The sequence below is a fragment of the Polypterus senegalus genome, chromosome 4, assembly GCF_016835505.1.
Source record: "Polypterus senegalus isolate Bchr_013 chromosome 4, ASM1683550v1, whole genome shotgun sequence".
Lineage (NCBI taxonomy): Eukaryota > Metazoa > Chordata > Cladistia > Polypteriformes > Polypteridae > Polypterus > Polypterus senegalus.
In genome coordinates, this window is record NC_053157.1 from 189029712 (window position 1) to 189044008 (window position 14297).

General features: G+C 36.8%; 1 protein-coding gene across 2 annotated transcripts in view; it reads right to left on the bottom strand.

Moving 5' to 3' along the window:
• Positions 1–14297, bottom strand: part of rnf103 (ring finger protein 103) — a 44366-nt gene that overhangs the window by 23017 nt on the left and 7052 nt on the right. The window contains exons 3-4 of one of the 2 annotated variants that reach the window (XM_039751798.1): positions 14005–14120; positions 4498–7723 (exon numbers count right to left, since the gene is read on the bottom strand). The exons of the other annotated variant lie outside the window; for it this stretch is intronic. Of the exons in view, the coding sequence (XP_039607732.1) occupies positions 6163–7723; positions 14005–14120 (1677 nt within the window). The 3' untranslated portion in view covers positions 4498–6162. Of the gene's footprint in view, positions 1–4497; positions 7724–14004; positions 14121–14297 lie in introns of those variants that run through there. 2 annotated transcript variants of the gene reach the window in all.

Consider the following 14297-nt stretch of genomic DNA (forward strand, 5'->3'; position numbering starts at 1 on the left):
CTTTTATTTTTGCAGCCATCAACAAAATCCTGCCTCCGGGTGCAGCAACATGCTCTATCAGCGTATGCTCCCAGCCTCCTCCTCCTCTACGCTCTACAGGCAGGTCCTTTTATGCTATGGCTTGGATTTTGCTGTTATACACAGTGCCATATGTGGGACTTTATGTAGACAGTAGTGTGCCTTTTCTGCGCATGTCCTATCAGTTGAATTGTTGGACTCCATATCAAATGTAGAAACATTTCAGTAATGATCAATAGAAGGATCTGAATACCTGCATCAGCTTTTTATTCTATAAATTTGCAAAAATTCCTAAAGTCCTGTTTTTGCTTTGTCATTTTGAAGTATTGATTGTTGTTTAATGAGAAAAAAAAATTATTGTGTACTCTCCTCATGTCTGCATTGGCTTTGTACTCAAAATAATAAAGACACGCTAGTTAGGTTATTTGATGAGTCCTGACTAGTGTGTGTGAGCAAATGGGTGCTAAAATGGACTGATGCCCCAAGGTACTGGGATAGGCTCCAGACCCTCATTAACCCAAACTGGATAAGTAGGATGAAGAATGTTCTGTTACTTCTTACATAAATCCAGATGGGTAACATCCATCTGTCATTTCAGTACATACATTTATTTCAAACCTGGAGCCTGTACTCACTAAATCACGTGTAAGGCAGGTAGAAATATGGATGGGATACACATTCTTCACACACTCTCACAATAACTAAAATGGCAATAACTTACAGCCACTAGTCAGTAAACCTAACATGCCTTCATCTTTGGGATGCGACAGCAGACATGCACAGACTTTAAGAATGTGAACATATTCCATACAGACAATGACCCAGCTGGATAAAACCTATTCAGCTACCTAATGGATAAAGTATAAACCCTTATTTCATGATTTCCCTCTGAGAACATGAGAAAAGTTTGAATTTGACAACAGTCATATAGCTTTTAACATTCGTTCGCCAACAATGGCTTGTGCTATGCGCTAGCCACTTCGCGTCTCTGCTGCTTGCATATGTGGATTTCACTTTCACCAAACAACAAATCTTTTAATTCTCGCAGATAGACCTCTTCATTAGGAAGAAACGCTACATTTTCCTGATGGCAACACGAATTAGACGATCTACAAGTCTCCAACTTAAAGTTTAAATCTGAACAATATATTCGATCTTTTTGCAGTTCCGTTATTTCACCAGGTAATAATTTCCATTTGTTTGCGCTAATGCGATCTTTACTATAATTTTTTTGAGACTTTCAAATTTTAGTACTTTCATTATCTCTAACCTGCCCTGCTGGTTTACGACATTCTACTTTGTCATCTACTCTTTGCCTTTTAAATCTGCCCCTGGGCATGCTAAAAGTCTTGTTTCGTGGATGTGAAAGTCTCTCTGAAAAAGTCACGTCTTGTCCCAGAACTTTTTTTTATTATAATAGAGAAATGTATTCAGCCCTTTCTCTGTTTTCTGAATGTACTTATTCTTTAAACATTTATTCAATTTCCTATTTAATTATATACACACAAAATACATGCATTTGATGACATAAAATATTAAAACTCAGCTTTACAAAAGTAATTACATTTTATAAAATATATTATTTTTACTAGCTGTAAAAAAGAAAGGTCAAGCTTGTGTGGCCTTTTTTGGTATAAGTAGGAATAAGAAGAGATAAAAAGTCCAAAACAGAACTGATTTGAGAGTGAGAATATGGCGGCTTTAAAAGCCAGGACAGGAAGTGACATAATCGGTGACTGGGACCGGAAGTGACGTCCTTAATAGCGCCAGTCCGAAGTGGCGTCTTCAATGGCGCCAGAACCTAGCGGGATTTCCCGTGGATGGTCTGCAGAGGATTGAAAGAGAGAGTTAGTGCAGCTCGCCACTCCCTGGTCTGGTGTGGTACTACTACAGGGTACTCCAGATCTAATTATGCAGATCCAGACCGTCTGGATGACTTTGATTTATGCAGGGACGATTCCAGTTCAGCACGAAGATGATTCTTCATGTCGTCAGTTTGCACATTTCTTGAAGGTCCGGGATTTTTCGGGTGATATTCTATGTAATAAACTTAATAAGTTATAGCGTAATGAAAATTGCATAATTAGATCTGGACCACCCTATATTATTCAGGCCCTCTACCTGCCTCCCAATTGCACATGTGCAACTGTGACGATGTGGGTTCGCTGCATGCTCCCATTTTCCGTCCGGGAGCCCTTGAACCCGTCACCATCGGTAATTTCACCAATGAGCACGGCAGTAAGGCACAACAAACAGAGCAAGGGGATGGTGTAAAGAGTGTCAAGTGCTTTTATTAAAAACAACAACAAACAACAATCAAAAACAAAGTATCCAAATAAATTAAGTGCAGTGCCTCCAAAGTAATTAAATAAATACAGGAGGTCCTCGGGTTACAACGTTTTGACATACAACGTTTCGAGTTTACAACGCTCAATCCCATAAAAATAAAAAAAAAATTGAGACATGAGAAGGAATAAAGGTAAGGATTTTTTTACACTCATTTTTTCTGTTACTACAGTACAGTGTACAATACAGTATATTTATATCTTTTTCTTTTTTCTCAGGCTTAGATTTTGTGTTTTTATGTTCTAGATTATGATTTTGCAAATGTGTTAAGATAGGTAAGTGACTTAGGCTAGAGTGTGTTTCGACTTACATCACTGTTGTAGGAACGAAAATGTGTTGTAACCCGAGGACCCCCTGTAATCCATAAAAACAGAAGTGAAGTGGAGGTTAAACTTCAATAGAAAAAAGTCTTTTAAAAATGAGGTTAAAATAACGCTGGAAACAATCCTTAACAACACAGAGCCCAGTGTCTTTTTAGCTGGCGGCTCCCCTGCTTCTCCCATCAGGCTTTGCAACAGGAGAGTCGCCATACCTGAAGCTGACCTTCTTTCTACATTTCTGATCTAGTGGCCTTCCGATCCCTGGCTCTGGTTCAGCTCACTAAGATCAAGACTTGGCTTCCCTGGCGACCAGGACGCCCATGTCAGGGAATTCACCGCCCAAGCCTCTCAACTCCCGCTGCATTCTCAGCCTTATGCGGCCAGCTGGCCTTCTGCCGGTCACTCCCGTTTCTTCCTAAAATGCTCAGCTGGAGTGACCACTTACAACTCCCATAGGTGCTGGACAAACACCCCTGCTAGGGCTCACTGTCCAGCAACCTGCCTGCGAGCCTCGCTCGCTCGCTCACACTGGCTCTCTCTCTCTCTTCTCCACACAGCTTCCTGCTCTCCTGCAACCTCTGGCTCTTTTTCCTTCCTTTTTTTCTCCTATTTTAGCTGCCTCACACTTCTATGTATGAAGAGGATGTGGTAGCTGTGGCAATCAGCAGCTCCTGGGAACAATTACAGATGCGGACTGTTTCTCACCTGTGCACTTAGGTGAGAAACGCCCACATCACAAACTCCTCAGGAACTGCTTTGGCCACACACCACCACGCCACCTCGCTAAGCCGCGAGCGCGGCAATTATTTATTTAAAACCAGTAAACCCCTGATTCTGTAAAGAATCGGAAATCCAAGAATGGCAATAACTTTCTGTTCCGTCCGATCTTTGGATGGATGACAAATCATGGAGGGTGGGAGCATCCTGGGAAAGTTTCCATTTAATTAAATAAATATATTTGTACTAAAATTAGCCAATTTATTAAAACTAAAATTTAATTGTTACATCATTTAAGTCTAAAATGTCTTTGAGTTGCTGCACTCATAAGTAAAAAAAATATTGGAGTGCAAAGGTTTAAATGAAGTAAATTGGAAACAAAAAATTCATAAAATGGTAAATTCAACATAGTTAATCAAAAATTTCCTTATAAAAAACATTTTTGGTAAAGATGGTTTCCTGTGCTTGAATCAGCTCTGCCTGGAATGGAGTAGTTAAAACCTTCACTTTAATGTCACACGAACGCTGGACTCTTGAAAAGGCAACATAAAGTTGTCCATGTCCAAATACAGGCTCAGACAGGTAAATCCTTACAGGTTGTGTTGTATTGTTTGGAAGCCACCTACTGATTCTGGGGAGCCGCTGGGTTTGACTCTGGGGTGCTGAGGCGCTGTAAATAAATATCAGGGGCAAACCAAACATTTAATTGGGAATAGACTTGTTGAACTCGTTATTTTCTCACAGGCAACAAAAAACTTTTTAAGTACCTGATTATAATTTTGAACTGTTGTGTTCCATGAGAGCATATTTAAAAGTTTTCAAAAATCGTAGACATGCTGTAAGGATCCTCCTCTCTCAGTTGGCGTGGGAGCATTCAAGTACTCTCTCAAGAATTAACTGGAAACTGTGGCTGAGGATTGTGTTTCTCTGGTCTGTCCTACTGGGCAGGTTCCCTAACAGGAAAATTGGATAACATGTGAAATAAGAAAAGACAGTGAAAATGAGTGAATATTTTAATGGGTCATGCCAATCAATATGCAGTGCTGGAGGTAATTGGAGTGATGAAGAACATAATATAAAAACCTCACACAAAGGCTGCTTGGTACATGTATTTTTATTTAAGATCTGGACATAAAACACTCACATATAACCCACTGCACAGTTATGACAAAAAAGAAAAAATAAAAGAACCCAGTTAAAAAAGGATGCAAGAGAATTTGACACAAGAAAAAAAAAAAAAAAAAATTCATATTAAAAATGTATTGGCAGCTTAAAGAGAGTCAAACTGTGTTTTTCTAATCCTGCTAAACTATGTGATATTTCAAAGTGTATTATGCTAGGGAAGGTCTGCCTGTGTTAATAGATGGCTTCCTCCTACGGTCAAAGCCCTCATATTTGCAGTATATTAATGCATGACAATTTAAACTAATCTAATTAGAACCATGTTTAAAACATATGCCCTCGTGGTGCACATTAGATGAACACAAAAATGTCTTTATGCATTTGGTTGTGTCCTAGAACACAAAATTTCAACCATTATCACCATGTGTTTGTTTTTTGTTTCCCTTTCTGCACCAATATCTTTCAATATATAATGTATATACAGTACAGCCCTTTTCTAGAACTATTTTGGCAGCTGCCAGTACTATTTCACTCATTATCCACTTGAGGTGAGCCTCTCAGTTACTGGCAATGTTACTCTATGAATGAAAAAAGTGTAATTAATAAGCAAATTGCACTAGTCACCATCAGTTAATTCTGTAATTCTTGTAGCGTCTATAAATGTACATACTTCCAAGACTGAATGGCCTTTTAAGATTTCACTATTTGCCAGCAGTGAAAACATCCTGAAAATTAAAAAAAAAAACAAAATTAAATACAAACAATTTCAGCATTCTAAGGGATTCATTTTTGTACAGCATTAGTGCTATAATGAGGTGATAGAGAGGTCAAAATGTAAACATATGCATGGAACTTATTATTGTAATCCAAGAGTGTCTAATGTGAACAGACTACAGGCACACATCTTCATCAAGCTGTGTTTTTAAGTGCTTGTTACTTACATGTGCAATTCTATCTCTTTTTGTTCAAAAGCAGCAGCTGCTGTTCATAGATGGACTTGACTAGTATATTATTAAGGAACATTTCAGAACCTTGCAATCTTAAAATGAAATCAATAAAGTTTACTTTTTCATGCAGGTAGCTTAAACTTTTAGAAGTTTCACACTTCTCTGTAGTGTCATAGAAATCATTAAGGCTACCTGGCCTTAAAACTCACAGAAACACACGGTCAGTAGTCAAACACTCTCGTACATATAGTACATTTTAAAGTATTGTTACTGCAGATACTTCATTTCTCTGAAAGGCATTTTCTAACTTGGGAAAATCTTCTTCATTATCAGTAACTCTTCTGTTTTTGCAAACTTTTCAAAATGAGCTTAGTATTCTGGTTTAGGTTTACCTTCGTGGTCTTCATAATTAGATCATTTTCACTACAGAAAAATGCAGCCAATATATTTTAAATGTACAAGGCAAGGCAACCAAAAAGTTATTTTCACTGCAACATTAGTGCTACTAAACTGTCAATCAGTTTGTCATTATTTTCTGCATGTTCTAATGATGAGAAAAAAAAATTAAACCACAAATAAATCAACACAAACCAAAGACAACTAACATTAACACATCAAGTATCAAGATACTGAAGTGCAGGAGGGGGGTAACCAGCCAGTGCTAAGCAGTAGTTGTTCCTATTGACAAATTCTTAAAGTGTCTGTGACTGAAAGGACTGTAGAGGTGGCTGCTGTTGCTGGGGTCTATTCTGCTTTTTTTTGTAAGAATGCCACCTACACACAGGACAGCAGTGTCGGCCTCCTGCAAGCCAGACTACTATGCACTGTTGGTGGAACACATGGCCACAGGGCAAGCCCATTAACAAACAGCCATTCTCAAAATTTTCCAGGCATACAACGCATTCTGTGCATCTCAACATATCACTAGGCCATAGACACCAGTCTGGTTCCAGCTCTTCATTAGGACTGAAAGTCTTGTTACATCTTGGTTTCTTTGGGTAGCTGAATCTCTTTTTACAATTACAAAAGCAGTCAGGACTGGAAGGAAAGTGTTTACAAGTTTCATGTGTGCTTCCTTGATCTGTATCAGACAGTTCAGTGTCCGTTTTAATTTCACATTCAGATTCTGGGTCACTGTCTTGCAAGCCTTCTGCCGTGTCCCCTTCACATTTGGCGCGCAAGCAGCGAAAACACCAAGTGGGCAGATTTTTTATATAATCATTTGGAATTAGAGGATGAAGCCAGAGATCAGGGAACGCTAATCTTTCCAGAAGTAAATTGGAATCTTCATCCCAGTCAGACTCATTGGGAAAGTTATGCAAAGATGCAATGGGATGGAGTAAATAGCTTGTATACCAGTCCCAGAGACTGGACAGCCATTCAAGGTTGTTCACATTCATTTCACTATCATTGTTACGTCTTCTTTTCTTCTCAAAATAGTCAATGAGTAAACCTTGACCAAAATAAGTGCTAAGAAAAAGGGCTGGATGTGAAGAATAAAATGACCAGTCCGACCTTACCCAAGAGGCAATTGTTGTGGTATCAGCATACCTTAGAAGTTTCAAGCTGTATTCATAAAAACTGTCCAAGTATGGCAGCTGAAGAAACCCCAATATTGGTAGCCAAGAAATTATTAACAAAGAATTGTATGTCCCTAATGTGCTGATAAGTACCACAAAACGCTTTACAGTTGCACCTTGAGTTATGAATAAATCCATCCAAGCCATTAGGTTGACCATAACTAAGCTCAAAACAAATAAGTCGTTCACTTCTGGCTGCACTGAGCGCAGAAAAGTTTCCATTGCATTTAAGGAAATAAATTCCCCAGTATTGTTACCATATCTGTATGCTCCTTCAGGTGTTTTAAGAACATATGATGGTATGTGTTTTACACCAATTTCTTTCATGTAGCTTTTGTTGTTCCACTTTTGCACATCTACAAAAATGAATTCTATCCTTCCAGTAAACTTCACACTGAGGGCAGAAAAGAAAGCAGGTGGCTGGTCCAGTTTGGCAAACAGGTACATTTTCAGTTTATACTGGTCATTCGCGTTCCACTCATCCGCTACCTGGCTTGTGTAGCGGATTGTCTTTATTCGAGAAGCCACATGAGCAGTCATCCACCTGAAGATATGTTCTGTTTCAATGCGGTTGCCATTGTACTCCTTCAGCATCACCTTTCCTTTAGATGTGTTAGTCTGGGGAACAGACATAATAAGAGTAGACTTCAACCAGCCTCGTCTGCGGCAGTAACTGAAAAACACAGAAAAGCATGCAGTAAAATTAAGAAAAGGCAGGCAATGCTTTACAACACATTTGGTTTGGTTAAGAAAGTAGGTTCCTTTGCAAAATTAAACAAATCTTGGCAATTAAAAATACATTAAACAAATTTGTCAGAATACAGGATTTAGAACATAGTTACTAACAAATCTACTAGTGACAAACCTCAAACTGCAAAAGTTGGTGACCTGCTTTTTATTTATTGACATAACAACACTCTAAAAAGTAGTTTATACTATTGGCATTGTATCTACTGGCCTCAAATATTTTGGTTTTTCTACTATTATTTTGTCCATCCTAGTAGCATTCAGTAGAACAGATAAAGAGAAAAAAAATGTTCTGGCTTCTGGATAGCATTGGAAACAAAATTTGATGTTTTGTCAATGGGTTAAAGCAAGAAAAAATCCTAAACCTGAACCACTAATACTATATTAATAATTTTAGCAATTAATGAATGTCAAGTGTTTTTTCAAACAGTTTAATAAACACCACCAATGAGCATATTTCAAGTGCTTCCTTTTGCTATGACAAATATATATTTAATATTTTATCTTAGAGCTCTAGCATAACAGCTGCATCAGCCAGCCATTATGCTGCATTTTAGCATTGCCTAGGTCATTATCATAAAAGTGTAAGAAGACATTCTAAATGTTGACCATGTAAGTGCAAGTCAATGAGATGCTGAGTTATTATGAATGACAGACTATGCTCCATGATAAATATTGCAAGATGTAATTTTGATTGCAATTACAAACATGGCTTGGCAAAGTCACACTGTCAGCTGTGGGGACTGTTGCTCCTGTCAATGTTGATGTAAACTGAAAAGCAACAATAACTGCCCTGTACATTTGATACATGACATGGATTAACGGTACCCATTTTTCCCCTGCTCTTGCCATACTGTAGCTTTTTGGAACACAGTGCAGAAAGAAGCAATGAGACACTAAGTGACAAGGCATTGTTCTTCACACTCCTTTTGCCCACCAAACAGGCCCATCATTACTTATTAATAACATCTTGTTCTACTGCAGATGACTGATATCTCAAGCTGACACTTTGAATCATAGTCACAGTATAATCATTGCAACTCACATAAAGCAGGCTGCTGAAGATGGGATAATAGACCAGTCTGTTAATTATTACAGCATTTATTAAATAAAATGGATTAACAGGTAGAGAACATTTTTATGAATCTGAAACAGCAATATATCAGAAATCTGGCATAGTGCACAGAAAACTTTTTTTGTATGTTGTCGAATTCCCTAACCATTTAGCTGCATGATTTCCAGTTCATTTTTTGCAACAGTGTTTGATACACCCTGTGTTTGTACTTCACACTGGTTTGAGGAGGGGTGGATTTAGGGGAGTTAGGGGGGGCACCCTAGTGAACTAAGTAACTGCAGTTTTGAGGCTATCTGTATATCATTAAATTTGAAATTGCAGACTGAACTAAAAATACCAAACACCAAAACAAAATTTTGTTAAATGTGGTCACTGACTGCAATTTTAATTCATACAGTACCTTTGAAGGCCAGTAGCACTGTTCTAAATAATTATTACATAAAACAACGTAGTTGAACCAGCAGACTAATGAAGAGTTTACCGCTTTTAATCTCATAGTCCAACTAAAAAGTAATGGAAAAGTGACAGGATATTTCCACATAGGAAGGGGGAAGACGGGGTCAGATATATTTCAGCAGCAGTAATGGGAAATGCCACACCAATAATTGTTAAACAAATTTAACCAACACTGGTAGTAATGTTATATTGGATTATATAGCACTAAATTGTTACATGTTAAAACTGACCGTTTCTATCCAGATATTACTAAACACATGCAGATGTGTTTATTATGTAATGCAACAGAGTATACTCAGTCTTACTGTGGAGATACTGGAAAAACATTTCCACATATTTGAAAAGAAAAAAAAGATTTAGTTAGGAAGAAGTGATTATTTTCTTCTTTTCTTAAAACATTAAAAACAACCCTGGACAGAATGGCAGTCCACTGCAGCACACATTTATATAAACACAAATCAAGTCTCACTTATGCTAGTCAATTTTAGAGTCACAAAATACCTTACTATTGTATGTTACTAAAGGAAAGGACTACTAGACACAGAAATATTTTCTTTCCTACTACAGTCACTATTGTTAAACACAGTCCCTATACACAAACTCCTTCATTCAATATAAATTATGTTTATTTTATATAAGACTGATATATTACTGGGTGGAAAGTGTGATTCTTCATTATATTGTTTTTTATGTATCTGTGTTTACTGTATATAATATTGTGATGGTGTCATGTATTGTAGATTACATTGTTTATTTCTATGTACCTTGTTAGTCTATAGATGTAACACCAAGAGAAATTCAATAAAGTTCAGGGTTAAAGTTATATGTGGACATGAGGTTCAGGAGGAAACAGAATATCTGGAGAAATCGCATATAAACCCTGGGAGAACATGTAGTGACAGATTCCTTACACTTTGGTCAATTAGTAAAACGAATAAAACTACTACATATATGGTCATAATTCTACTTCAGAATACACCTGGAACAATCATATTTTTAAATGTAATTAATTTTATTTGAAAAAAGCAACATTGTATACAATCAAGCAGACAGCATTTAAAGAACAAATACAACAAACAACTTCAAAATCAATATAGAAAAAACACCAAAGAAATTTAAAAAACAAAGAGAAAAAACGGTTACCCAAGAAGATATAAAAGGTGGGTGAGGATTTCTTCTAGATGAGCAAGATAAATCTGCATGCTAGTAGTGTGGTACAGGCTATTAAAATCAGTTTGCACTTATCCACTGTAAGCATTAAGGCCATATGGGAGAAAACCAGATATAGCTATTAATGGGCTGGGGGCGACTGTGACACCTAGGCTGTCTAATAAATATTTAAAGATCGTTGTCCAAAATGATAGAAATTTCATGCATTCCCAAAACATGTGGCCTATTTATGCTGGAGCTAGTTGCCAAGGCTCGCAAGTCAGATCTTACACTGGATAAAATTAAACAATTTAAAATGACACAAGTGTGACTGATGAAAGATTTTAAGTTTATTATTGAGTGCTTGGCACATATACAGCTAGAGTGTATTTTATGTACAGCTGAGTTCCATTCCTTTTCTGAGGTGCTAATTGAAGGGTCCTTTAACACTAGAATCCCTGAAGCCTAAAAAAAACTTGTAATCCCGGGCCACCTTAAATTCCTTCACACGTCTCCATTAGCGTTTTTTGTTTTGTAAATGTGTCGATCAACACAAGCGGCCTTCGATCCCATCCTCCCCACTGCTGCAGAAAAGGCAAAAAGTTCTCCCAGCTCAAGTCTTGTTTATCTCAGTGTAACGTGCCTGGAGTTGTATAGAGTAAAGAATATATCATTATTTGGAACACACGCATTTCATGTGTGTTGGAATAAATGTTGAACACACAATTAAAACAAAGCTTTTGCATGTTATAGTACTACCAACAACATTTTGACATGAAGTGTATAATGTGTGAAGACTGAAGGTTAGAGTAGGACGTTGACACGATCACTTGGGTGGTACAGTGGTAAAACCTCATAATCAAGAGGTCAAGGGTTCAATCCTGGCCTCTTCCAAGAATTACCATTTTGAGTACTGAGCTGCTCTTACTATTATACAATAAAAACATACATTCGATTTGAGTCTGTAATAGCCAGTGAAAATTAATAATACTTGTAAATGTTATTATTATTTTTTTTTAATTCAGTTTTATTCTCTCAGTCACGTTCATGATAACCCATGATCGGACAGTGTTGTGCTCAAATAAAGACATGTTATAACAGAGGTGAACACAGATGAGGATAAACAGGGCATGCTGAGCTTGCTAGGTACTGTGCAAAGCTCGGTTTGTGATTATGTTTTGTGATGGTCTATATGTTACTTATATAAAAGTCACATCAAATGTTATTTACCTATTTATCTTGATTTATTTACTTATCTTCCTACAACATAAAGTCACAAGTAGATTGCAGAGCTTCCTGTGTTTGATACGGGCATGCTGACAAAGTACATGCGTAATGCCAGGAAAAGTGCAATAGCATCTTTTACCTGCAGCTATAGACTCTTCAGTACGCAATTGACTCTCCACACTAGTGTTTAGATCTGGCAGTGCCATGCTGACACTTCAGTATGCGAGCAATGGTAAAAGAATGCAGTCAGACTTCTTTTTTTGGGCACATACACCATTAAATCTAAACAATAGCGTTCCAAATTGCTCACATATTAAATGACTTTGGCTACAGGTGGAAGTCCCATTTTACTTTGCGCTGCGGTACAGCAGTCTATTAGCCAGTGAAAGCTCTGTGAAGAAGCGGTCTATTGTTAAGGCCCTGCCTTTGTCTAGTATGATAGCGGTCAAGGGACATTGTATCTTTGACTGTTGGTACAAGAAATAATTCTGAGCATAAACCACAGCACCAACTGTGGTTATCACTGCTCTTGTGAAAAGAATGAAGATAAATGGTATCAACTCAGAGAGAGAGAGATTGGCAAGCTCATTGTACCACGTGAACGTCACTGAGAGAATAAAACCGAACAATAATAAAAAAAAAAAAAAGCTCTAACTTTTACATGTAGCCAAAATGTACACCGGGTGTTACAGACCCAAATCAAATGTATGTTTTTATTATATTATAGTAATAATAATAATAATAATAATAATAGCAGCTCACTACTCAAAACGCGAAGTGCAGAGACTCGATCCGGTAACCTTTCAGCTGTAAGGCAGAAATTTTTACCTCTGCACCATACAAGAATATGTATTAGCTTTCTGTCAATTGACATTTGTGCTTGGGTTTGTAAATCATTGACAGCAACATGTAAATTGAATGTTTGTTTTTTTTACTTTGGTTTTATTCTCGAATAAAAGCGCACATGTTTATTTGATATTTGGACTAAAGTCTTCACACATTATACATTTCACATTATTATTAGTATAACACGGAAAAAAGTTTCTGCTTTAGGTATGTGTTCAGCATTTCTTGCCTCACATTTCCTTTCATCCTGTACTTATCCAGATCTTTGTAGACACAGAACACACATGAAATAATATATTGTATTATTTACCCTATACAACTCCCGGAAACCTCAAACACTGATAAGGAGCCTTGGCTTTAGCTGGGAGAACTTTTTGCCCAAGTTGAGCTCCATCAAAGGGGGTGGGCGAATGGGATAGTACGCTGCTTGTGCTGATTGACACATTTAAAAAACAAAAGACACTAATAGAGAGGTGCGAAGGAATTTAAAGTTGGCTGGGATTATGAATTTTTTGTAAGCTTCAGGGATTCTAGTGTTAATAATACTTTTTATTTATATAGCGCCTTTCTCATGCTCAACGCACTTTTCACACCATACCCTAGGATTGTTGAAGGGAAGATTCTTTCAATTATTTTTTTATATTCTTGAGATGCTGTATTGAGTCTTCAAGACTGATCAGTATTGCCTCTAGGGCAGAAATGAGTGGGATGAATAATATAATTATATGCCTGGCCAACAATTCACAGGTCAATCTGTGCATTAGGAATACAACGAATCTAGATAAAAGTAGTATTGGATGTGAAAGATATTTTGGCTAAATATGTGGAAAAAGACCTTCAAAATACAGTAGTCACATCTTTTGAAAGGTATAGATATAATATCTAAATTTTATTGGGTCAGCAACTAAGATAGTATAAATAAATGGGTGTGAAAGAGGACCAAAGTGTCTCAAGAAAATATCAATTTTATCTGAGATAACTGTTGTTAGTTTATTCAGTTATAGCCACATTTGTATCTTTATTAGATATTTAAATTTGATACTGGAAGGGATTCCAATATCCCCATTTTTTCCTTTTTTTGCAATATGAATGTGATTTCTACATGTACTGGATAATGAAGGTACTGCAATATATATACTGAAGTCTGTTTGAATTCATTGTTGAATATTTTGCTAATGAAAAAAAAAATGGGGAAAAAAATAATGCTTCACCACAATAAAAATCATAATCCCACAACTAACTTTGTGAACTGATAAAGAACTTACTATCTGTATTACTTAGAGGTGTCTTCATTTTCCAGATGTCAGTCCAACATATTATATGGAGTTTAATCAATTAAAAAAACATAAAAGAATGCATAAAAAGGAAATAGTAGGATTGTAATATTTACTTTTAATAGATATTTATATAATGTAGTGAAGTGTCACCAAAAAAATAATGTATAAGCTCCTCACCTGGAGTCACTGGAACAATTGAAAGTTCCTGTACGAATACCAAACTGAGATACTTTTGTGACCATTTTACTCCAGTTGACTTTGCTCACAAGAGGATCTCTGTCTTTTGCTATAACCTATGGAGGAAAGGTGGAGAGATTGAATACCACTTAAAAATTTGACTTCCTGCATCTCTCTTGTAAAATAAACCTTAAAACCACTGGTCAAAGGAATCAACAGGCTTTCTTTTTAATAATAACTTAAAGCAAGTAAGTTAAAGGTTAGCCAATACTATAGAATTACAGTCCACGTTT